At 42.3% G+C, this 25,336-nt stretch overlaps 1 protein-coding gene across 2 annotated transcripts in view; it reads left to right on the top strand.

The window, feature by feature from the left end:
* The window catches only part of NPR3 (natriuretic peptide receptor 3), a 73,873-nt gene that overhangs the window by 2,237 nt on the left and 46,300 nt on the right, over positions 1-25,336 (top strand). For both annotated transcript variants that reach the window (XM_068990802.1, XM_068990801.1), the window contains exons 2-3: positions 6,564-6,686; positions 22,695-22,861. In XM_068990802.1, the coding sequence (XP_068846903.1) occupies positions 6,564-6,686; positions 22,695-22,861 (290 nt within the window). The remainder of the gene's footprint in view (positions 1-6,563; positions 6,687-22,694; positions 22,862-25,336) is intronic.

Raw genomic sequence — 25,336 nt, 5'->3', positions numbered from 1 at the left:
GATTCGCCACGCCGGGCCGAGAAAGTCACATCTACTTCTTTCCTGTTCTCAGTCCCCAGGTCACTGCAGACCCCGAACAGCGTTCTTCAGCCCTAGGCTCTCAAGGGCCTGGAGCTAGACTTCCCAGCTTGGGCTGGGGATGGGGGTGTGTCCCCCTACCGGCAAGAACCGCGGTTGGCCAATGTATTTGTGCTGCCACCGCCCTGAAGGTCTTAGTGCCGGCCGTGACTCTCTGCGCACATGGCCTGGAATTCGTGGTCGAGGTCAGCCCGGATGAGGGCAGATCGAGGCCACCGGGGGCCCCTCGGCCTCACATGGTGTGGCTGAGCCAAGGGGTTGGGGGGGGGCCTGGGGGGCTTCGAAGAGCTTGGGCTACAGTCTGGTGCTGCTATTTTTTCAGTTCCAAAAAGCAGATGTTCCCAAGTTTCTTTACTTTTTCTCTTCCAAGTTTGAATTTAGTGGTCAAAGTTTGCTTGGCTGACCCGTATGTTTTGCAGGTGATAAAGTTACCATTCTTACTCTAAAAAATATTTCTGACAGTGACTTGGCAGATGTTCAGAAATAAAAAATCAAAATAATTTCTCCCCCTAAGCCCCCTCCCCTCAGCTGAAATTCCCTACACTCAAGAGAGAAAGATATTTGGTAACAGCTCTCTCTGGGAGTCTCTTAAGTTTTACTGATCACCTTTACTTCACCAAAAGTGGTTAATGGGTTAAACAGGGGCCCAATACAATGACTGAGTAGAGTTTGAATTTTCAGAGCTCTTAGCCTGCCTCAGGCATTCACTGGCCAGGGAGCTTGGGCTGCTATCAGACTCCGGTTATAATGGGGGTAGCCGAGGCACAATGTTGTTAAGTCGTGTCTGACTCTGTGTTCTCATGGACTGTGTGCAGCCCGCCAGGCTCCTCTGTCAATGGGATTCTCCAGGAAAGAATACTGGAGTGGGTTGACATTTCCTTCTCCAGGGAATCTTCTGCACCCAGAGATCAAACCCAAGTCTCCTGCTTGGCAGGCAGGTTCTTTACCACCCAACTGCCAAGGAATCCCCAGTCAGGGCATATCTACAGAGGTAATCTCCTTTCCCACGAAGTGAGACCACACCATGGGAAGAGAACCCAGCGGTGAGAAGCAGACCCTTTGGATCTGGTGGCTGCACTCAACTGCTGCAGGGCCTGCCCAAGTCACTTCCTGACTTTCTCAGAGTTTCCTCCTCTGTGAAACAGAGGTGGGGTGAGAATCAGGCCTGTTTAGACCAGTGTTTGGTGGTTCTGATTTCTGCTCAACTCAAGTGTAAAATGGAACTGTTTTTGTCTTTGAAAATTCCACATTAAATATCATAGAACTAGGGAGTCTTTTTCCTCCCTCTTTTGGAGATAAATTTTTAGCACTTTTTTTTTGGACTTGAAGTTCATCTTTAAAATCAGATCACAAAAGTTTTAATCTCTTAAAGGGTTAAACTAATAATGCCACCATCTCGATAATATGACTAAAATTTAATTTGGCTATGTGTGTGCTATAGAATTAAACACTGAGGGGTATTATTTATTCTTCTTAGGGATTTACTATCAAAGTCAATAATAAACATTTTTTTCTCACAAGTCGTAGCCAATGTATATCATTAAAATACATGCATGTGAGCACTGTTTTTAAACATTGTTTTTAAAAAGTCAACTATGCCCTCAATATTTAACACTCAGTAATAAATTTACTTTTATAAAGAGGCATTAAAAATATTTTTTCAAGCAATAAAAGTGAGCAGTTGCTTTGTCATATATCTCATAAGATGCAGAACCAGAATTATTGTGCACACAACATTTTTGTATGAAGAACTGTAGTTTTATCTTTTTTGGTTATTAATATGTCATTATTCTTGGCCTGCATAACAACTATGGTGATAACAGCATTTAAAACAAGAGTGATTTATTTTTAGAATAGGCTGGGGTAAATGACCGAGCAGTTGGTCAGAGTTTTTAACCAAAGATGTTAGACTTTCTGATTCAAGACTTTGTTTTTCTTATCCCTTTTCTTATATTTACCACCTGTCATTCAAAAAAAGTTCCTCTTACTTAGTTATTTCTTTGGATGCTCCCAAATACTGTTGAGTTTTAGTTTTAAATTTCTCCTGTCATATTTTCAATTTGCAGCACATGGCATATCTTGCTTTGCTTCCATAGAACATCTCTTTTCCCTTCTAAGTTTAGAATTAAGTAGAAGATGGATGCAGGCATCAGTTGGAGAATATGAAAATAAGATTTTTATTATTGATAAAGAACCTATTGCAGAACATGGATTTAGATCAGTTACCAAAAAGGGCCTGCCTGCTATTATTTCCCCCAAGAATTCGGCAGGGTCATCCACTAAATCACAGCTAGTGCTGCACACCCCACTCCAAACAGACCTTACTACAGGGCGAAAGTTGCCCATGATGTATGCTCTCTGCAAGCAGATGCACCTCAAAGAGGAAGGAAGGGCTGAATGCAGTATGCCCAGTTTTCTCTTCTAGACTCAGCCATCAGACAGGTCCCTCCTTTTCCTCGGAGGGTGGGAAGAGGGGGATAAATGAAGGCACACAGGGAGATGAGAAGTGTCTTTCTCTTAGAGATTGCTCCAGATGGAAAGCTGAAATGGGTGAAAGGGTATCTCCCTCACTCAAACATGCTTCCTGGATTGTTTCGGGGGTCCCCGAATTGACTTCTCTAGCCACCTCTTCGCAAGTGATTGCAAGAATGTGTTGCTATAGGGAGAAGCCACTTACAGAAGACATTGTGGGAATCAGGGAGTGGAGGGTGACGTGGAACCCCACAAGTTCTCCAGCAAGGAGGGAAAAATGGAGCAAAATGATGAAAAGTCTCTCCGGAAACTTGGACTCACACCACCATTTCCTCTTTTAGAAGTTTTAACAATTTGACGCCCAAAGGTAGTATTTATATATTTAATATGCTTTAGTATATATTTAAATACGTACATTTTAAATCTATTTAAGTAGAGAAGGAATTATCTGAATTGACCTCCACTTAAGCTGCTTTCAGGATTAGCTGATGCTCTCCTTTTCTCTATAAACTTTTTTGGCTGATGGTGAAAGCTGGTAGCTAGTCTTGCTTCTCCCAGGTTTGCCAGCACACTTCTCACAAATCTGTTTATACCAGTTGTACTTATTATAAGTATGCAGTTTAATTAGTCATTATGTAAACTGATGAAACATGAGAAGAAGAGAAAGCTATTTTAGTGAACACTATTTTAAACCTTCCAAAATATTGTATAAAGTCGTGTTGCTAAAAATACATGCTGTTGAATTAGGCATGAATGAAAAAGCCCTGACAGATTGGGGAGCATCCCACAGATCTAGAAGGACTCTGCGTTCTGACTGCTTGGCCAATGTTTTTAAGCGTTTGCTCCAGCTTAAACTGGGTGACAGTGTGCACTATGGGTTTTCTTTTCTGGAAGGGAAACAATACCTAGCCCATGAATTTGGGGGTTAGGATTTCCTTTTGAGAGCTGGACTACATTTGTCCACATGTCCGTTTCATTTGTCATGAACTGGCTGAGATCTAAAATAATTCCAGTCTGTTTAGATAGGCCCAGTGCCGCTCCAGGTCACTCTTGCTCAGTTTAAGCAGGTACTGACATTTAAAGAAAGAATGTGCCCATTGGAGGGGGTTGATCTTGGTGGTGATGAGGAAAGAGAGGAGATGGGCCAGGGCTGTAAAAATAGAAAAGAAGTGACAGGCCAGTGTAGGGCACGGCCCTTCTAGGGCTTGGGGAAGCATGTGCTCCGGCCTGAGGACACAGACTGTTCGGACCTGAGCCAGGTGTAGCTCTCTGATGGATGCTTCAGGTTATCAAGGCCTGATGCCTTTGGATGCCTGGACCCTCCAGCTGACCCTCCTCATCCTTTTTGCATCCTTACTAACACCCTGCTGTTTACAGTTTGGCTCCTTAATTGGCACCTCCAGGTCTATATTGACACAAATGTATTTGTGACTATTTTGGTCCTCATTGAAATTAATCTTCACTTCAGATTAGCTAAAAATATCTATGTTAGGTTATTAGAATTCTTCTCCCCAAACAATGACTCTACACTTCATGTGCTAACAGAGTCCTGTTGTGTTTATGGGGAGTGATCTTGAACTAGACTCTTGACTATGATCAGTTGATAGAAAAATGATGAGGACTGCAGTTGGACAGTCAGAGAGAGCTTCCTGGAGCCTTTTGGGATCCGCTTGTCCAGCCTTAATCCAGGCTGTTTTGTGGGACACCTTGGCTCTTTTGTCTTCCCAGGTGGTGCTAGTGGTAAAGAACCTGCATGCCAGTGAAGATTAAGAGAAGTGGGTTCTATCCCTGGATTGGGAAGAGCCCCTGAAGGAGGGCACAGCAACCCACTCCAGTATTCTTGCCTGGAGAATCCCCTTGGACAGAGGAGCCTGGTGGGCTACAGTCCATGGGGGTCACAAAGAGTCAGGCTCCATTGAAGTGAGTTGCCTCGTACACATGCATAGGCTCTTTTTTTTTTTCTTTCGGTTATTCTTTTTTTTTTTTTTAAATCTTATCATTTAAGGGACTAGAATCAAATGAGAGCAGAACAAACATTTAGGTCACAATGAGTAATGAGAAATTTCTTCAAAAACTTCGTTACTGGTACATCTTGGAATTTGACTATTTATTCTAGATATATAACTATATTTCTAGGCACAAACAGCACTTACTCCTGCAGTTAGACATCTTAAGAAGTTTGGTATGGTTTTAAAAACTTGCTCTGCAGAGCTTTCAGCCTGTACCCTGAGCTGTTATGTCGTAAGAAATGTCAGAGTCATGACCTAACACTCTGAATTAACCTGTGCAGTAAACGAAATGTCAGCAAGCGCCTGGCCCTCAGCGCAGGTTGCCAAGGCGGCTTTGGCACAGCCTGAAGTTTGTTCTGCATCATTCCTCACCCATGCTTTTACAAAGAACATACACACGGCACAGGGCTGGCGCGTGTGGCGATAATGCGGTTATGGCACCCAGGCCTCTCCTCTCCTCTGTGCGTGCAGAAAAGCACAGCGGGTGCTGTCATGGGGGTCAGGGGCCATCGACAGTGATCCAAATAAGTGGATGAAGGCCAGGTCTCTCTTCCCTTTCATCCCTGTAGTTGTTACGTGACAGGGAACAGTATTCTGCAGCTGCTTAAAGCCTCTCGGCTCTTACAGTGTGGATGTGAACCGAGAGCGTGTGGGAAGGGACCTGGAATCTTGGTATCTATTTCCTTTATGTGTTGAGACAGCTTTAAAAAATGTGTTCTCCCTTCAAACATCAGAAAGCCTGTCCCACCTGCTGCATCCGCCGATTTGCCAAATGAAAACCCTTTGGGTTGTTTTCTGAGGAAAATGTATTTACTATACTATGCTGTGCTAAAGTTTCTTCAGTCATGGCCGACTCTTTGCCACCCCATGGACTGTAGCCCACCAGGCTCTTCTGTCCGTGGGAGTCTCAGGCAAGAATATTGGAGTGGATTGCCCTACCTCCTCCAGGGGATCTTCCAGATCCAGGGATCGAACCTGCGTCTCTTGTGTCTCCTGCATTGGCAGGCAGGCTCTTTACCGCCAGCGCCACTATAGTAGTAAGGTATAAGAAACAGTTGACATGTCTCACTATCTTATATTCAGCCAATCTGGGAATTTACTTGAAGAATTTTAAAAAGATTTATTTTGAAATAATCTTGTGTTTTTGGAAAGGATGTAGGAAAGTATAAAGCACCTCTGTCTTGCCTTCACCCAGATTTTCACTAGTGGTAAATATTCTGCCACTATGCTTTGTCATTCCAAATCTCTCCCTTCCCTCCCCTGCCCCTTCCAAATATATACTCATGTACATATATATGCACAAATATTGCTATCTTTTTATGAACTATTTGAGGGTAAGTACAGTCATCATGCTCTTGTACCCCTAAAAATTGAAGTGTGCACTTCCCAAGAACAAGAACATTAACTCATAGAACCACAGTAGAATTATGAAAAGCAAGAACATGAACACAAACATAATACTATTATCCAATTTATAGATCTTATTCAAATTTCTCCAGTTGCCTCAACAATGCCCTTTCTAGAAAAAATTTTATTATTATTATTTTTAAGGCCCAGGATCCAATCCAGGATCACACAGTGCATTCAGCTTTCTGTTTCCCTAAGTCTCGGCTAGTCTAGAACGTCTCAGGTCGTTTTTGTTTTTCATGAAAGTGACCATTATAAAGGGTATAGGTTCACTGTTCTAATCACTGTCCCCCAAATTAGGTTTGCAGCTGCTTCCTTCTGATTAGATTGAGGTGGCCACTTTTGAGGTTTGGGGCCCCTGATGTGCCACAGCTGGGGGCTCCTGAGTCTGTTCACATGGTGGGTACCGTTGGCATCCATCCACTTGGTTGCAGTGGTGACAGATAGCTTTCTCCACTGCCAAGCTACTCTTCTGCCCTTTGTTAACTCTCGAGTAATTTGTGAGGATTCTGCAGGACCTTAGCAGACCCCTGGTCCATGTCAGATGCTGTCCTCTGTGCAGGGCCATGTCACGCATCTGTTTTTTCCTTCCCACAGTGGTGATCATGTGTGCGAGTAGCGACACCATCCGGGGGATCATGCTGGCGGCGCACAGGCACGGAATGACCAGCGGGGACTATGCCTTCTTCAACATCGAGCTCTTCAACAGCTCCTTCTACGGTAACTCTGCCTCCAGTTTCCCCTCCTGCTGCTAGGCTGTCAAAAAAGGGTTGTGAGACAGGGCCAATAACTCATTTCAGTCGATATGATTTCCATAGGTGGTGGTGTTCAGTTGCTCAGTTGTGTCCGACTCTTTGCGACTCCATGGACTGCAGCACGCCAGGCTTCCCTGTCCTTCGCTATCTCCTGGAGTTTGCTCAAACTCATGTCCATTGAGTCTGTGAAGCTATCCAGCCGTCTCATCCTCTGTTGCCTCCTTCTCCTCCTGCCTTCAATCTCCCAGCATCAGGGTCTTTTCTGATGAGTTGGGTCTTTGCATCAGGTGGCCAAATTACTGGAGCTTCAGCTTCAGCATTAGTCCTTCCAATGAATATTCAGGGTTGATTTCTTTTCCATAGATAGGATTTTGGAAATTTGTGATTCTGAGTACTCCCACTTCTCCTAAGTTCTCAAGCTTTTCTCCCTTGAGAATTCAGAGCAGAAAGATATTACCACTTGTGAGGCTATGGGACTAAATGATCATAAATCCAGGGCCTGAAGACTCCTCCTGAGTGCATTTTCAACTTTGGGTTGCTACCATGGTGGACTGTTGGAATACTTTTATCAAGATTTGGATGGAATTTTTAGAAGCATGGAATAGACTAACACATCAACATAACAGAACATGTCAAAGTGTATCACACATAGCATACTTATGGTTTCATAAAACTTTAAAGTAATGTGATTGCATCTTTCTATGGATATATTTATGCATGTTACACATATATTTGTAATGAACCATAATGTGAAATGAGAAATAAAATAACCATTTCTGTAAACTGAGGTAAAATATTTTGAAAGTTGCTGCTACTAACCCCTCCTTCTTCCAGATCGTTTCTGTAGTTCATTCACTAAGTCTTGTCTGGCTCTTTGCGACCTCATGGACTACAGCACGCCAGCTTTCCTTCCAGATTACTCTCTCTTAAATTTCTTTTATAAAATGTTCAGGAGCCACTAACAGATATGACCCAAAGCATTTAATTCCTTAAAATGGGTCTGGAGAAGTTCCCAAGGTACCTGTGATGGAGGCTGTCTAAGTCATCAAGATCACAGGTCACAACGTTTCCTCCCAAGTGTGGTTAGGATTCTCTCTGAAGTCAACAGTGTAAGGCCATGGAGCATTTTCTCAGGTACCACACACTGGCAGTTTCAGGGAAACTGTAAGGGCATATATCACAAATGGGGTGTTTACGTGGAGCTCCACTTCTCTGCTATTGCAGTTGAGGTATAGTTAGATGGGATCTAAACCTTAAAGCATGTGCCTCAGTTTCCTGCTTTGGTATACTGGCTTACTTAAGCTATCAGTCCAGCTCAGTCGCTCAGTCGTGTCTGACTCTTTGCGACCCCATGCACTGTAGCACATCAGGCCTCCCAGTCCATCACCACCTCCTGGAGTTTACCCAAACCCATGTCCATTGAGTCGGTGATGCCATCCAGCCATCTCATCCTCTGTTGTCCCCTTCTCCTGCATTCAATCTTTCCCAGGATCAGGGTCTTTTCAAATGAGTCAGCTCTCCGCATCAGGTGGCCAAAGTATTGGAGTTTCAGCTTCATCAACATCAGTCCTTCTAATGAATATTCAGGACTGATTTCCTTTAGGATAGACTGGTTTGATCTCTTTGCAGTCCAGGGGACTCTCAAGAGTCTCCTCTAACACTACAGTTCAAAAGCATCAATTCTTTGGCGCTCAGCTTTCTTTATGGTCCAGCTCTCACATTCATACATGACTACTGGAGAAACCATAGCTTTGACTAGATGGACCTGTGTTGGTAAAGTAATGTTTCTGCTTTTTAATATGCTGTCTGGGTTGGTCATAACTTTTCTTCCAAGGAGTAAGCGTCTTTTAATTTCAGGGCTGCAGTCACCATCTGCAGTGATTTTGGAGCCCAAAAAAGTAAAGTCTGTCACTGTTTCCACTGTTTCCCCATCTATTTGCCATGAAGTGATGGGACCGGATGCCATGATCATAGTTTTCTGAATGTTGAGTTTTAAGCCAGGTTTTTCACTCTTCTCTTTCACTGCCATCAAGAGGCTCTTTAGTTCTTCTTCACTTTCTGCCATAAGGGTGGTGTCATCTGCATATCTGAGGTTATTGATATTTCTCCCAGCAATCTTTATTGCAGCTTGTGATTCTTCCAGCCCAGCATTTCTCATGATGTACTCGGCATATAAGTTAAATAAACAGGGTGACGATATATAGCCTTGACGTACTCCTTTCCCAAATTGGAATTAGTCTGTTGTTCCATCTCCAGTTCTAGCTGTTGCTTCTTGACCTGAGTACAGATTTCTCAGAAATCAGGTCGGGTGGTCTGGTATTCCTATCTCTTGAAGAATTTCCCAGAGTTTGTGGTGATCCACACACTCAAAGGCTTTGGCATAGTCAATAAAGCAGAGGTAGATGTTTTCCTGGAACTCTCTTGCTTTTCCTATGTGGATGTTGGCAATTTGATCTCTGGTTCCTCTGCCTTTTCTAAATCCAGCTTGAACATTTGGAAGTTCATGGTTCATGTACTGTTGAAGCCTGGCTTGGAGAATTTTGAGTATTACTTTGCTAGCATGTGAGATGAGGGCAACTGTGCAGTAGTTTGAGCATTCTTTGGCCTTGTCTTTCTTTGCGATTGGAATGAAAACTGATCTTTTCCAGTCCTGTGGCCAATGCTGAGTTTTCCAAATTTACTGGCATATTGAGTGCAGCACTTTCACAGCATCATCTTTTAGGATTTGAAATAGCTCAACTGGAATTCCATCAGCTCCACCAGCCTTGTTTGTAGTGATGCTTCCTAAGGCCCACTTGACTTTGCATTCCAGGATGTCTGGCTCTAGGTGAGTGATCACACCATCATGATTATCTGGGTCATGATGATCTTTTTTGTATAGTTCTGTGTATTCTTGCCACCTTTTCTTAATATCTTCTGCTTCTGTTAGGTCTCTACCATTTCTGTCCTTTATTGTTCCTATCTTTACATGAAATGTTCCCTTGCTATCGCTAATTTTCTTGAGATCTCTAGTCTTTCCCATTCTGTTGTTTTCCTCTATTTCTTTGCATTGATCACTGAGGAAGGCTTTCTTATATCTCCTTGCTGTTCTTTGGAACTCTGCATTCAAATTACTTAAGCAATAGATCATTGTGAATGAACGTAATAAATCACACTTCTCATGGGGATAAAGAAAAGTTGTTGAAGCAAAAGTAATTTTTTTCCCTGTAATGGATAAAACTGAAGACTTGTGGCTTGCAGGATAAACACCCAGTTTTTCTCTCTTTGCTCTCATCATCATCTTTCCCCCTCTCTTTACAGAAGCAGAGTGGCAGTTTTGCTTCTTGGCCCAAGATCAGAATGTAACTACATTATTGAATACAATTTTGAATTCATTGAGATAGTGGTAGAGACTTGTGACAAATGAAAGAAATTTACTGAGTTTAGCAAGTTGGCTACTGCCAGCATAGAATTTGGAGACAGTGCATGAGAATGCAAGTACACAAAAAATTAGGTACTGGAATTCATCTCTGGATAAAGCTTGCGTTACTTTTTCCTGCTCATTACAATACATGAGTATTATAGAAATTTTGAGAAACGTAGAAAAGCACAAGGAAGAAAATAAGTTGCTACAACTCTACTGTCCAGATAAAAGTACACTGATAATATTTAGGCATACATCTTGTCTATTTCATTAAAAATATGAATTTATGGAAACTATTTTTCAGTAAAAATGATCACATTATCTATAGTATAGTTACATAGTATTTTATAATGCTAACATGGCATTTTAATCAGTCTTAGTTTTTGGTGTTTTGTTGTTTCCAGCTTTTTCTTATAAGAGCAATGTTGTATCGAGTTGCCTCGCTGTGGGGATGCATTTGTGCATACACATGGGCTGTGCTATGCTTAGTCGCTCAGTCGTGTTCAACTCTTCGCAAGCCCATGGACTATAGCTCGCCAGGCTTCTCTGTCCATGGGAATTCTCCAGGCGAGGATATTGGAGTGGTTTGCCATGCCCTCCTCCAGGGGATCTTCCTGACCAAGAGACTGAACCCAGGTCTCCTGCATTGCAGGCAGATTCTTTACTGTCTGAGTCACCAGGGAAGCCCAAGAATACTGGAGCGGGTAGTCTATCCTTTCTCCAGTGAATCTTCCTGACCTAGGAATTGAACCGAAGTCTCCTGCATTGCACGTGGATTCTTTACCAGCTGAGCTACCAGGGAAGCCCGTACACATACAGACATTCATATATACATGTATGTGTGCAATCTGTAAGACAAGCTTCTAGAAGCAGAGTTTCTGGGTCAAATGTTATACACATTTATCTTTTGATGGATATTGCCAACTTATCCCTTTACAAGGTTTGCCAATTTACACTTCTGCAACAACATATGAGAATGTCTGTTTCCTGCATCTCTGTCAATTCTGCATCATCTAACTTTTAAATTATTTTATTTATTAAAATTTCTTTTTATGCATATAGTAAAGTTTTGCAGTTTTCTTTATTTAAATTTCGCATCGTTCTTGCTGAGTTCATTCTTAGATATTTTATGTTTTCTGATTGTTGTTATGATCCTGACTTCTTCCTATTACATTTTGTAGCTGTTACATAGAAACAGGAATTCTACATATTAAACCTTCTGTTTTAATAGTTTTTAAAATCATTTTCAAATAATAGCAATAGTTAGCTGTCCATTTTGATAGTTGAATATTATTTTTCAGTTTTTACTCCATTGACAATAGCCTTCAGAATAATTTTGTGTAACAATGGTGGTACTTAATTTTTAGTAGCTTGTTAGAAGTAGATGTTAAAACAATCCTTGGTTTATTAAGTGTGGTTTTAAAAAATTGAAAGTGAGTGATGAATGTTATCAAATGCATTTTACCTATACTTTTAAATAAATTTCCTAGTATTGAGCCATTATAATATTCTTGAAATTAAACATAGTCTGCATGATTTTTTTTAAAATGTATTGCCAATTTAAGTTTTTAGTATTTTATTTAGGATTTTTGAATCTATAATCATGAGTGAGATTGGACAGTTTTCTTGCCCTTAGGTCAGTTCAGTTCAGTTCAGTCGCTCAGTCATGTCTGACTCTTTGCAGCCCCATGAACTGCAGCACACAAGGCCTCCCTGTCCATCACCAACTCCTGGAGTCCACCCAAACCCATGTCCATTGAGTCAGTGATGCCATCCAACCATCTCATCCTCTGGTGTCCCCTTCTCCTCCTGCCTTCAATCTTTCCCAACGTCAGGGTCTTTTCCAATGAGTCAGCTCTTAGCATGAGGTGGCCAAAGTATTGGAGTTTCAGCTTCAACATCAGTCCTTCCAATGAACACCCAGGACTGATCTCCTTTAGGATGGACTGGTTGGATCTCCTTGCAGTCAAAGGGACTCTCAGGAGTCTTCTCCAACACCACAGTTCAAAAGCATCAATTCTTCGGTGCTCCGCTTTCTTTATAGTCCAACTCTCACGTGCATACATGACCACTGGAAACTTAGGTGGTACTGCCTTATTTTAATAGGGCGATATTGCAGGCAGAAGATCCAGGGGATCTTCCCAAGCAGGGATCGAACCCAGGTTTCCCACATTGCAGGCAGATTCTTTACTAGCTGAGCCACAAGTAAGCCCAAGCATACTGGAGTGGGTAGCCTATCCCTCCTCCAGTGGATCTTCGCAACCCAAGAATTGAACCAGGGTTTCCTGCATTGCAGGCGGATTCTTTACAAACTGAGCTATCAAGGAAGCCCTATTTTAATGTCAAGTTAATATTAGCTTTATAAAACCAACCGGGACGCTTTCCATTGTTTTTCTGCTCTAGAACAGTTTGTGTACCATAAGACTATTCCTTGAAAGATGGAAACAATTCAACTTTGTCTCTGGACCTTACTTCTTTTTAGAGGTAATTTTTGGAAAAAAAAAAAGAAAAAAAACCTTGGAAATAATTTCAGATGTACAGAGAACTTGCAAAAATAACAGAGAGTTCATGTATACCTTTTACTCAGATTTCTCTAGTTTAAACAATTTATGTAACCATAGTGCACTTATCAAAATAAAACTAACATTGGTACAATACTAAGAACTAAAGTACAGGCTTTATTTGAAATTTAACACTTTTCCTCCTAATGTTCTTTTTCTGTTCCAGGATTCAGTCCACTAAGTTGTGTCTTCTTAATCTTCTCTAATCTGTGATAGTTCTTCAATCTTTGTTTGTTGTTTATGACCTAACACTTTGAATAAGTCTATTATTTTGTAGAATGTCTCACGTGATAAGTGGAGTTTATACATCTTTGGCCAGAATACTACAAAAGTAGTGTTTGTCCTTCTCATTGTGTCATATCAGTGAATGAGAAGTCATATATACATAACTTACTGTTGGTGATTTTGGGACAACTTTTTTTTTTTTTAACTTTTAAAAGCTTTTTTAATATGGAAAATTAAAAACGTACACAAAAGTGGAAGGAGTAGTGTAATAAATCCCCATGAATCCATCAATTAGCTTCAAGAATTATTGATACATGGCCGATCTCATCTCTTCTACATCATTCTTTTTGGGAAAACTTTTTAAAAATTTAAATTTATTTTTAATTGGAGAATAATTGCTTTACAATATTGTATCAATTTCTGCCATATATCAACATGAGGGACAACTTTTTAAAGCTTATTTTTTCACTAGTTCAGTTTTTCTGCTTGAAAATTTAACTGCATGGAGTTATACATTGTGCTCTGATAGAATCTACAAAGTATCCTTTGTGTTTCTTTCTTTTTAAAAAATAGTCTTTATTGTTGTTATTTTTTATTAAAAAAGTTGGCTATGCTGAGTCCTTGTTGCAGTGCTCAGGCATTCTCTATATATTGAGGCATGTGGAAGCTTCTCTATAGTTGTCAAGTCACCGCTCAAGGGCTTAGTTGCTCTGCAGCATGTGGGATTTTAGTTCACCAAACAGGGTTCGAACCTGTGTCCCCAGCATTCAAAGGCTATCCTTGGTGTTTCTGATTATATCCTCTTTCTTTCCCCTTTTACAGCCTGGTTGCTTAGGCTTTGAGCTCAGCTGTCAATGTGCCTGAGAGGCTGTGCCACAAACTAGTTCTTGGCAAATTGATATCACCCTGCCCTCATCCTCAAGCCTTAGTTTCTTCTAATGATAATAATAGTGCTTATCTCATGGCATCAGACAGAGTAATCAATGATGTGGTGTGTGTGAAATGTGTAGAAAACTTCTTGGCACATGATGAGTGTTTAGTAAATGTTAGTTATGTTTACTATTAATTTCAATTTACACCAACAGTTACATATAGTACTTTAAAAATGATAATTTTGAAAAAAATACTCTGTACATTTTCCTGTGGTGTAGTTTTATAGCTTGATTTAGGCCATACATTGTTCTGTTACCAAATTAAACAACTTTTGTCTAGTACCTCATAAGGACCTGGTTGCATTAGGAATTATATCTGTATGCAAATAACCAAGACTCCTAATTATAGTAATTTAAACAAATGTAGAGATTTGTGCTCTCACTTGTAAGAAGTCCAGAGGCGGGCAAACCAGGGTAGAATGATGATTCCATAAAGTCATCAGGAATCTAAGCCTTTTCGGGTTTTTGGCTACCTCAGTCCTAGTGGATGGCATCCATCCTCAAGATGATGAAATTGTGGCTAGAATTCCAGGGATTAGATCTTAATTCTAGGGAAGGCAGAAGAGGAACATGAGAGGCAAAAAGAGATCCTTTCAGTTGACTTAATTCTGTTTGAAGGTTCTCGGGGGCCCCACTCATTATTTTTTGGTTACATATCATTTGCTACCCCTCATTGAAAGTGGGAGGCAGGAAATGTGTGCTTTCAGCTGGTCTCACTGGTACCCCCAGATCAATCCAGGAATCTATTACTAACGGACACGGGAGAATAGACGTAGGGAGGCAACTGTCCATGTTTGTCATAGTCCCTGAAGCGCCTTCCCTCCTCAGAGCAGAAGCAGCAAACAGGATCTTACGGAAGGCACAGTGACCTACCCGAGGCTCTGGAGTCTGCTGCTCATAAAGGGCCTTCTCTGAGATTTTATATCCTAAGAATCAGTGTTTCCCACGTGGCACAATGGTAGATAATCTGCCTGCCAATCAGGAGACACAGGTTTGATCCCTGGGTGGGGAAGATCCCCTGGAGAAGGAAACAGCAACCCACTCCAGTATTCTTGCCTGGAGAATCCCATGGACGGAGGAGCCTGGTGGGCTACAGTCCATAGGGTTGCAAAGAGCGGGATACGACTAAGCGACTAAACCACCACCAACACATATGTTCATGAAAAGTTATCCAACATCCTCCTCTCCGTGTGCTTCTTCACATGAAACTCTACACCACTGCTAGAAAAAGGCTCCATTTTAAATAATCTTTGAGATTTTTTTTTTAAGAAACATATTGATAGTGTGTCCATATTTACTGATTATCCGATTGTCTTGGTGGGCACTCAAAAAATTTCTCAGGTCTGCCTCCAATTATATTGTTACAGGAGTTCTGAATTTATTATAAGGAATTCAAATGATGGAAAATAGATTGAAAGCATAGGTTTTAAAGAAATCTAGAGTGAAATTGATATATATTGTTCTGTATAGTTTTGGATAGCACTTGTTGGCATTTCCATTTCCTGGCATTATCTTGTCTGGATGTAAGTTTAGGTGGAAAGTCATTTGGGTGATCCTGTCTGGGGCTCTATTGTATTGTAGCACTTCTCCTGACTTCCTGAGAACTCAGAGTGCACTAGTTAAGGTGAGGATAGAAGTATCCCAGGGCTGGGAATGCACTTAAATTACTTGACTCGCTAACAGTAGGATAATGACAGAGAAACCGGGGAGGAATTGGATTTATGTTTTGCTGTTAAAGTGACATGTTCCCAGGTGGCGCAGCAGTAATGAATCACCTGCCAATGCAGGAGATGCAAGAGATGCAGGTTCAATCTCTGGGTCGGGAAGATCCCAGGAGTAGGAAACGGCACCCCACTCCAGTATTCTTGCCTGGAAAATCCCATGGGCAGAGGAGCCTGGTGGGCTAGTCCATGGGGTCGCAGAGTCAGCCATGACGGAGTGACTGATCATGAGTACATGCATGTTACAGTCAGTTTGGAGTAATGAGAAAAGAGAATTCTCACACAATCTTGTGGTCTGTGTGGCTCTTGAGAGAGAGCTGACTATTGGAACAGTGGGAAAAGCTGACACCTTTTGTGGGCTATTAGCCAAGTTTTGTAGCCTCAAGGCAAAGAAAATTCCTGTTGGAAGGGTGGTATTAGGTGATTGGTTAGGATGCTATAGGGTGGGTATGTTTACCTAGTATGGGGTCAGGGAGCTGGCTGGTTTTGATCAGGGTCCTCAGGGCAACCATTCCTATGGGGCTTGGTCTGTTTGGGAGATGACTTTGGTACAGGGCCTTGTCATAAGGCTTTATATCTGTGATCTTGGTACAGGGCTCCACGAATCCTTCAACTGTGACAGTTGTTAAACCACATTTAAACACTTCCTTTTCTAATCTTTCTTCCTCTGTTCCTTTTTTTTTTTTTTTAAAGCATTTTGTTCTCCCACTGAATCTGCAGTTTTATTTTTAAAAATAATTTAATTAATTTATTTTTGGCTGTGCTGGTCTCATTGCCACGCGGGCTTTTCTCTAATTGTGGCAAGCAGAGGCAAGTGCTGAGTTGCAGTGCTTGGGCTTCTCATCGCCGTGGTTTCTCTTGTTGCGGAGCACAGGCTCCAGGGTGTACGGGCTCAGTAGCTGTGGCTCCCAGGCTCTAAGCACAGGCTCAAGGGTTGTGGCACAAAGGCTTGGCTGATCCGTGGCACATGGGATCTTCCCAGACAAAGCATCCAACCTGTGTCTCCTGCATTGGCAGGCCGATTCCTTACCACTGAGCCACCAGGGAAGCCCCCTGTTTGCAAATTTAAATCTTGGAACATCCTAAACTTGGATGAAGTGAGGAGGAGCAGGCATGGCACCGGTGTTTGGAGGCTGGGCTTGTGTTTGAATACTGACTTCCCTGGTGGCTCAGATGGTAAGGAGTCTGCCTGCAGTGCACGATACCTGGGTTTGATCCCTGTGTTGGGAAGATCCCCGGGAGGAGGAAATGGCAATCCACTCCAGTACTCTTGCCTGGAAAATCCCATCGACAGAGGAGCCTGGCAGTTTACTGCCCATGGGGTCGCAAAGAGTCGGACATGACTGAGCGACTTCACTTTCTTTTCTGTGTATTAACCAAGTGACTTCGGGCATGTTTAAGCCTCAGTTTCCTCATCTGTAACATGGGGATCATACTTCAATATTTCTCATAGAGTGTGTGTATATACAGATATATTATTATTATTTTTTAATGAGGATTAAAGAATGAAATGCTCTAGGCAAAGCTGGTCACAGTGGCTTCACTCAGTAAGTGGTGCTGTTATCACTGGTGGGAGGATCTGGACCAGCGAAGGTCAAGGCAAGGATGTTACATTTGGAGAGAGTGGCTTAGGCAAGGAGGCTGATGCTTTTCTCTCACTTGAATGGCTGCCAGAGGTCAGGAGCCACAGTGTTCTGCAGCAGTCCTGGTTGTACTCCAGGCGTCATTTCTTGAATGTGGTCTGTGATGTCTCAGCTTGTCCATCATTTCTTGAATGTGGTCTGTGATGTCTCAGCTTGTCACTTAGCCCACATTTACCAAAGGCTTACTATGTGCCGAGTGTTTGGTAAGTTTGGAGAACTACAGGATGACATGGTTATCCCAGTGTGGGAACCACTGGCCTGAGCCAGCTCCCTGGCCACAGAATTGCCGAGCCTAGGGCCTGGAGCTGAGCAAGATATTTCCTCTTTCACAAATACTCTGTACCCTTCTCACTCGAAATGCAAGTTTTCATGCATGCGTGCTAAGTTGCTTCAGTCATGTCTGACTCTTTGCAACCCCAGGGACTGTGACCCACCAGGCTCCTCTGTCCATAGACTTCTCCAGACAAGAATACTGGAGTCGGTTGCCATGTCCTCCTTGAGGGGATCTTCTTGACCCAGGGATCGAACCTGCGTCTCATGCCTCCTTCATTGGCAGGCAGATTCTTTACCACTAGCGCCAGTTGGGAGGCCCAAATGCAAGCTTGGATCTCCACAATGTTTAAAACCAAACCAAATAAAGAAAGCAAATTCACTTTCCTTTATTCCTGAGAAATCTACCAGAGTCACCTTCTTTGCCTACCCTCTCATTAGCTGCCTTCTTTCTTCTCTTCTTAATCCCTTGTTCAGAATGACTGTAGGAGTAAGACAATAGACCCATCACTCCTCTGAGAGTGCCTGGTCACCACTGACAAGGCCATCAGCCTTACCGCAGACCATGCTTGCGTGCTTCTAAAGCAGTGCTGGCCAGTGGAACCTTCTGTGATGCTGGCAGTGTGCTATCCTGTGTTGCCCAGTACAGGAGTCATGGCCACGTATGACCATTGTACGTTTAAAATGTGGCCAGTGTGACTGAGGAACTGAAATTTTAATTTTACTTAATCTTGGTTAATTGAAGTGTAAATAGTCACACACGTGGCTTGTGGCTGGTGTATGAGGTCAGCTCTAGTTCTTACCCTATTGCTTCTGTCCATTTCTTTCTGGAATCCCTGTTTTCTTTTTTAGCCTTGGTGGCACAGCATTCTTCTGGCTTTCTGCTAGCTCCTCTCACTCCTGTGCCCACTAAAACAGCACCCCCAAAGGGTGTACGTTCACCCTCCGCCCTCTCCTCTTGAGTTCTGAGTGTAAGACATGTGGATGTGACCTCCAGCACTTTCTCTAGCCCTCATTCTTCTTGCTGGCTTCAGACCACTCTTTCCAGCCGAAGCCTGGTGCTGCCACGTGGGTGTTCTGCAGTCAGTCACCTTGAATTGACCGTGACCCTAACTGAAATCATTTCCACATCCACTAACCCGTTCTCCTCCCTCTGGCTCTGCTGTTTCCTCTGACAACCGTTGGCCTTTCCTCTCTGGCATCACCGGTGACGTGCGTCCTTCTCGGCTGTCGTTCACTCCCTCACTCTTGTGGAGTCTTCACATTCCTCTTGCACAGCCCTCTGCATTCGTTCTCAAGGGCTCACCCTCTTTTAATGATTCTAAAAGCACATGCTGCTGAAAATTTGCTAAATTCAGAAAAACACGAAAAGAAAAGAGAACTTGCCTGTGATTTGAAGCACCCGGAGACCCACGTACAATTTTTTTTTGTGGGGGGGGGGGGCGAGTTGTGACTTTGTGCATGTAACCTCTCGTAACCTCTTGCCTCTTGCCTGTGGCTCTGAACCCTCAGTGTCTCCCCAGTCTAATCCACTGCTATTTCCCTAGGCATGAGTCTGATCATGTCATTCTTCTGTTCCGCTCGTAAATCTCCAGAGGCACCCAGTTGTCTGTTGAATTAAATTTGTCCTCACTGATGGGGCATCCCGCCAAGCTGACCTCCGCTTTCCTAGCTTTCAATGGCTCCGTATGGGAAAGGTTACTGACATAACACAACAAGAAACTCGCTCAAAGCAGGAAGTCATAGTATCAGTTTTGCTTGTGACTATGTACCTGTTTAATTTGGCTTACATTTATTAGTCATTTTTGTTTCCATTCTTTTTTTTCTAGAAAACGAAACTTCAAAGTCATTACCTTTTAGATTGTGGTACTCAGCTGTATTGTACCAAATTTCACTTCTTTCAAAATAAAAAATGCTTTTCTCCACATTATCATAGTAACTGAGATAGTTGCTGTTTCCGGATCTATGTGTATTTTCTAATTATGCAACAGAACACTTAGAGGGTTATTTCCTTTCTTGTGCCCTTGGAGAGGACTCATACCCAAAGCTGAGAAACACTGACTGTCTTTGCCCAAGAACCATCATTCCTGCTGACTCTTCATACCTCGAGTCAGTTCAAAATGAATCAATGAACATGGATTGCACTAGAAGAAATGGATTCCTCCGTGGGCTGAAGATCTTCTGGATGTTCTTAGAAGTTGGGGTCTTTCTAGCAAACGAAATTTGGCCCCTTGACAAAAGGCCATGTTGTCTGTGTCTTGAGCACCCAGCAGGGTTGACCCTGGCCTGGCCAATGACAGTGACACACAGCTCACGTGCGCTCTGAGCACTGGCGTAGCTGTAGCCTCATCGGTGTTCAGGAGGTTTTGTCCAGGAGAAGAAGGAGGACAACTTCATCGAGTTTTGTTTGGTGGCCTAAAATTTAATCTTATGCTTATTGCGAACTGATCTAGCCCTTAATGAATTCTGTCCTTGGCTCTATCTTATTTATCTTTTAACAGCTCCCTGGCACATAGTAAGCAATTAATAAATGGTTGCTATTATTAGGATTATGACTAAAGAGAGGTCTCCACAAACAAATTCTTTGTCCCTGTCTTTTCTCCTGTTCCAAACTGAGGTTCCCAGCTGCCCACTGAATGGCATACACGTTTGCACCTTTGCCCGTGCCATTGTAGCTTCTGCCAAGCATGCCTTTCCATCCTCTTCTCATCTTATTAAAATCCTATTCACACATTTCAGGCCAGGCGGATGCCTCTTCCTGGCATGAAACTTCCTTCATTGGAGCCGGTTGCCTCTTCCTCTATGCTCTGTGTGGTTTCCATGTGCCACTCGCTGCCCTGTGTAGTAAGCTGTTATCTTGTAGTGACTTCAATTTTTTTACATGTCCATCTCTAAATTCCTCTTTGGAAGGTGGTGGAGACCATTCGTAACGTTTATGATGCCCACTGTGGTAGCTATCATAGAAACTTGTGTGTAGTTCAGTTAATCCATGTTTGTCTGGGTTAAGCTACAATAGAAATTGCAAAGCCATCAGCTCTTCACTGGACATTTTCTGTAAGATTGGAGCAAGGCCCACGAGTCCTGGCTGCACATTCTGGAAACATCCTCACTGTTCCGCTGCTGGGCTCTGGGCCTCTATGGACTGTGGGCTTGGGGGCAAACAAATAACTTGGATGTTGGACTCCAGCCTGTTGAATTTCTTGCTATATTTGCAGAAATTTCTAGGGATCATAATGATAATTCTCAGAATTACTGTTACTATGGTAAAAAGTCAGATGTTCCTATTTCCTTTTAGGGTCCCACAAACTACTTCTTTTCTCAAAAATGAAATGATAAAGAGAAGAAGAATGATTCTTATCCATGTAATTTGCGTTTGCTTTTGTGAAAGGGAGAGTCGTGAAACAGCAGGTTTCTGAATGCCTTGGTTTCCAAGAATGCTGGGGTGGGTTGACATGCCCTCCTCTAGGGATTCTTCACAACCTAGGGATTGAACCCAGGTCTCCTGCATTGCAGGCAGATTCTTTACTGTCTGAGCCACCAGAGAAGCCCCTATCTGTAAAATAGAGAAGATTACTATAACCAATTATCTGTAAAATTGTACCCCCAAATCTGTAAAATTAATATGACCAACCTAGACAGCTATTAAAAACGAGAAACACTACTTTGCCAACAAAGGTCCATCTAGTAAAAGCTGTTTTCTCCAGTAGTCATGTATGGATGTGAGAGTCTGACCATAAAGAAAGTTGGGCACTGAAGAATTAATGCTTTTGAGCTGTGGTGTTGGAGAACTCTTGAGAGTCCCTTGGACTGCAAGGAGATCCAACCAGTCAATCCTAAAGGAAATCAATCCTGAATATTCATTGGAAGGACTGATGCTAAAGCTGAAACTCCAACACTTTGGCCATCTGATGTGAAGAACTGACTCATTGTAAAAGACCCTGATGCTGGGAAAGATTGAAGGCAGGAGGAGAAGGGGATGACAGAGGATGAGATGGTTGGATGGCATCACCGACTTGATGGACATGAGTTTGAGCAAGCTACAGGAATTGGTGATGGACAGGGAAGTCTGACATGCTGCAGTCCATGGGGTTGCAAAGAGTTGGGCGTTACTGAGCAACTGAACTGGACCGAAATTGTACCCACAGTCACATGATCTTGAGAGGGTTAAATGAGTTTATACATATAAAGTGTTCAATAATGAGGCTTTTATTATTATTATAATATATATATGCTCAATAAATGCTAGCAATTTTTATTTTGTTACTGCTGATGTGCTGATGGACTTGTCTAATAAATAATCTTTATGATGTTGCCAGCACTAAAGAGATACAAATTTTCAAGTTCACCTAAGCTACTTTTCAGCCTGAAGAGATTTGAGAAATAGTTCAATAATCTCAAATCTCTTTTTCTTTTAGTACCAACTTTATAGTACTTTATAAATTCATTTTCATATGTAGCCATCCTTGCCTTCCACATCTACATAGCATTGGGTTTATTGTAGCACGTTAACAACTTGGTTGACCTTCACAGTTGATTGTAGGTATTGAATAATAAGTGAATTTGTTGTTCAGTCACTAAGTTGTGTCCAACTCTTTGTGACACCATGGATTGCAGCACTCCAGGCTTCCCTGTCCTTCACTGTTTCGTGGAGTTTCCTCAGATCAATGTCCATTGAGTCCATAATGTTATCTAACCATCTTTTCCTCTCTCATCCCCTTTTCCTTCTGCCCTCAATCTTTCCCAGCATCGGGGTCTTTTCCAATGAGTCAGCTCTTTGCAGCTCTTTGCAGCTCTTTGTTGGAGCTTCAGCTTCAGCATCAATCCTTCCAATGAATATTCAGGGTTGATTTCATTTAGGATTGACTGGTTTGATCTCCTTAAAAAATAAGTGTGAATGGAAAGGGATAAACCTACTTCTTGCTCCTGCAGTGCTGCAATTCTTGAGGGCCTAAAATTCCAGTTACATGGTTATTATAAGGCAATGAATCCAACAGTGCTTTTCTCTCTGTCTCACATTTCAAAGGAACATGTGTCCAAAGGGCCTTCTTCTCCCTTGATGATCTTGACGTTGTCACTTTACACCCAAGTACAAAACTGTGACAATACCTCCTGCCCCAGCCGCCAAAAGAAACACAGAAGCACATCATGGTAGAAAAGGGAGAATGGCCCCTTTGTGGTGACTGGCTTGGAATTATAAATATTTTTACTTCTCCCATAGGAGATGGCTCGTGGAAGAGAGGAGACAAACACGACTTTGAAGCTAAGCAAGCATACTCATCCCTCCAAACAATCACTCTACTGAGGACAGTGAAACCTGAGTTTGAGAAGTTTTCCATGGAGGTGAAAAGTTCTGTTGAGAAGCAAGGGCTCAGTGAGGAAGATTACGTAAGTGCTTGATTAGGAGCCTAGACCTTCAGCATCCCAAAAACAGTCGTCAAATTAAATCAGATGTGATAAAGCATCCTGTTCTGAATCATTCAAAGAGTCTTGGGTTCAGGTCTGAATGTCACTGTTGCTCTGTGTGTGTGTTTTTTTTTCCTGGCCAACTTTCCTCTCTCCTCTCCATTGGGCCCCCATCACCCCACCCTTCACTTAAACTTTTCCAGCTGCTGCAGGAAGAGAAATTGCTTTCTGTGGGTACTTGTGGTCATGCTATGCAGAGGTCTGGAGACTTCCCTTGCCTCTTCTGCTAGCAGCATGTTGGGGGAGAAGACAGATGAAGGGTTGCCAAAGTTTGGCATGTCTAACTTTTCCAAAGCTTGGTGGAGGAAGATATTTTGGATTTTAGAAGGCTCCTTCTTTTGGCAATCTGTCTTAGCTTCGTGGCCCATCTGCTTCTCTCACTTGTGGCCCTGTTGTTGCCTCTTTCCATTGCGGGCTGTTTCCTACTGAAGTATTCCAGAGCATCCCACTTCATTAGTGTGGTTGTTATTCAGCATCTTCCAAGATGCATCTTCTAACTCCGACTGGAGTCAGGAGCTCAAGCCAGGCTCAGGATTAAGCAGCAGGACTTCTCACTGTGTGATCCATGGCAAATTCCTCAGTCTTCCTCATTTAGACAAGGGTGGATCATAGATAATCTAGCTGAAGTCTTTAGCACTATCTGGTCAAAAAGTTGGAACTAAACAAATGGTGCCTCTTTTGTACTATTGTTATAGGATCATACTTGTCTTTGTAGGAATTTGCTATCCAGTGACATACAAAGGGTCTTATAAACAGATATTAATGTCTTAAATGCCATATATATACATGTATATAACACATCATTTAAAATATCTTTTGATTTTCTAAATCAGCCCTGTCTTCTAGATATGCAATGTGAACCACAAGTATAATTAAAAATTTTTTGATAGTCACACATGAAAAAGTTAAAATCAGGTGAAATTAATTTTAATAATACATTTTATTTCCCTTAGATATAAAAATATTTCAGCATTTAATCAGTGTAAATTATGATTGAGATTGTATATATGTTTTTCTTATATGAAGTCCAGTATGTATTTTGCCCTTGCATGCTAAATTGTTTCAGTCATGTCTGACTCTGTACAACACTTTGGACTATAGCCCACCAGGCTCCTCTGTCCATGGGATTCTCCAGGCAAGAGTACCTGAGTGGGTTGCCATGCCATCCTCCAGGGGATTTTCCTGACTCAGGGAATGAACTTGCATCTTTATCTTGTGCATTGGCAGGCAGGTTCTTTACCACTAGCACCACCTGGGAAGCCCATTTTACCCTTACAGAATATCTTAATTCAGCTAAAGTGCTTGACCAGTGGCTGCCATATTGGACATCATGGTCTGAATTATGAAAGAAGTAGGGTTTCTGTAATAGAGAGGGGGCTTCCCAGGTGGCTCAGTGGGTAAAGAATCTGCCTGCAATGCAGGAAATGCAGGAAACTTGGGTTCCACCCCTGGGTTGGGAAAATCCTTTGCTGTACTGACGGCAATACAGTAGTTACATTTGGGAAAGCCACCTCACCTCCCAGGCTTCCCTTGTGGCTCAGATGGTAAAGAATCTGCATGCAAGAGGGAGACTTGGGTTCCATCCCTGGTTTGGGAAGATCTCCTGGAGAAGGGCATGGCAACCCACTTCAGTATTCTTGCTTGGAGAATCCCATGGACAGAGGAGCCTGGTGGGCTATAGTCCAAAGTGTTGTACAGAGTAAGACATGTTGCAAAGAGTCAGACATGACTGAAGCGACTTAGCACTCTGTAATAGAGCCGAAGTTTTTAATAGAAACTTATGATAGTTTTGTCATCATCAGAATCCTTTGCCCCAGGAATATGGAAGGACACAAAGGGCATCATGATTCCTTTAGTAGTTCTGCCGGAGGTGGTCTGTGTTAATATTGAAAGCATCCGAGTCTTTTACATATGCCATGATAGGTTATTTTGCTTTACTAAATTCATATTAATTTTCTGCTTCATATTAAAAACTCAAAAATGGTGTCATCTTGTCTAATGACAAATTTGTCTTCTTCCTGAAGTTGTTGAAGTTCAAATATTTCAGTATAGGTTGGCCAACACTGATGATATTCAGTGGGTGAAAGTTGGCATTCCAGTGCTCCACCAGGTATATCTTCTTGACCATTAGTTATCTTGTGTTCAGAATATTAAATCTTATTTTAATGGTGAAGTGAAAGTGAAAGTTGCTCAGTCATGTCCGACTCTTTACAACCCCATGGACTATACAGTCCATGGAATTCTGCCAGGCCAGAATACTGGAATGGATAGCCATTCCTTTTTCCAGGGGATCTTCCAAACTCAGGGATTGAACCCAGGTCTCTATTTTAATGGTAGTCTGGGCAAGATCTTCCTGAAAGGTGTACCTACTACAGAGATCCAGAATACATTCCAATC

This window comes from Capricornis sumatraensis, chromosome 18, assembly GCF_032405125.1.
Source record: "Capricornis sumatraensis isolate serow.1 chromosome 18, serow.2, whole genome shotgun sequence".
NCBI classification, from domain to species: Eukaryota; Metazoa; Chordata; class Mammalia; order Artiodactyla; family Bovidae; genus Capricornis; species Capricornis sumatraensis.
The sequence above is the reverse complement of the archived record's forward strand: the minus strand, read 5'-3'. Positions and strand labels throughout refer to the sequence as shown.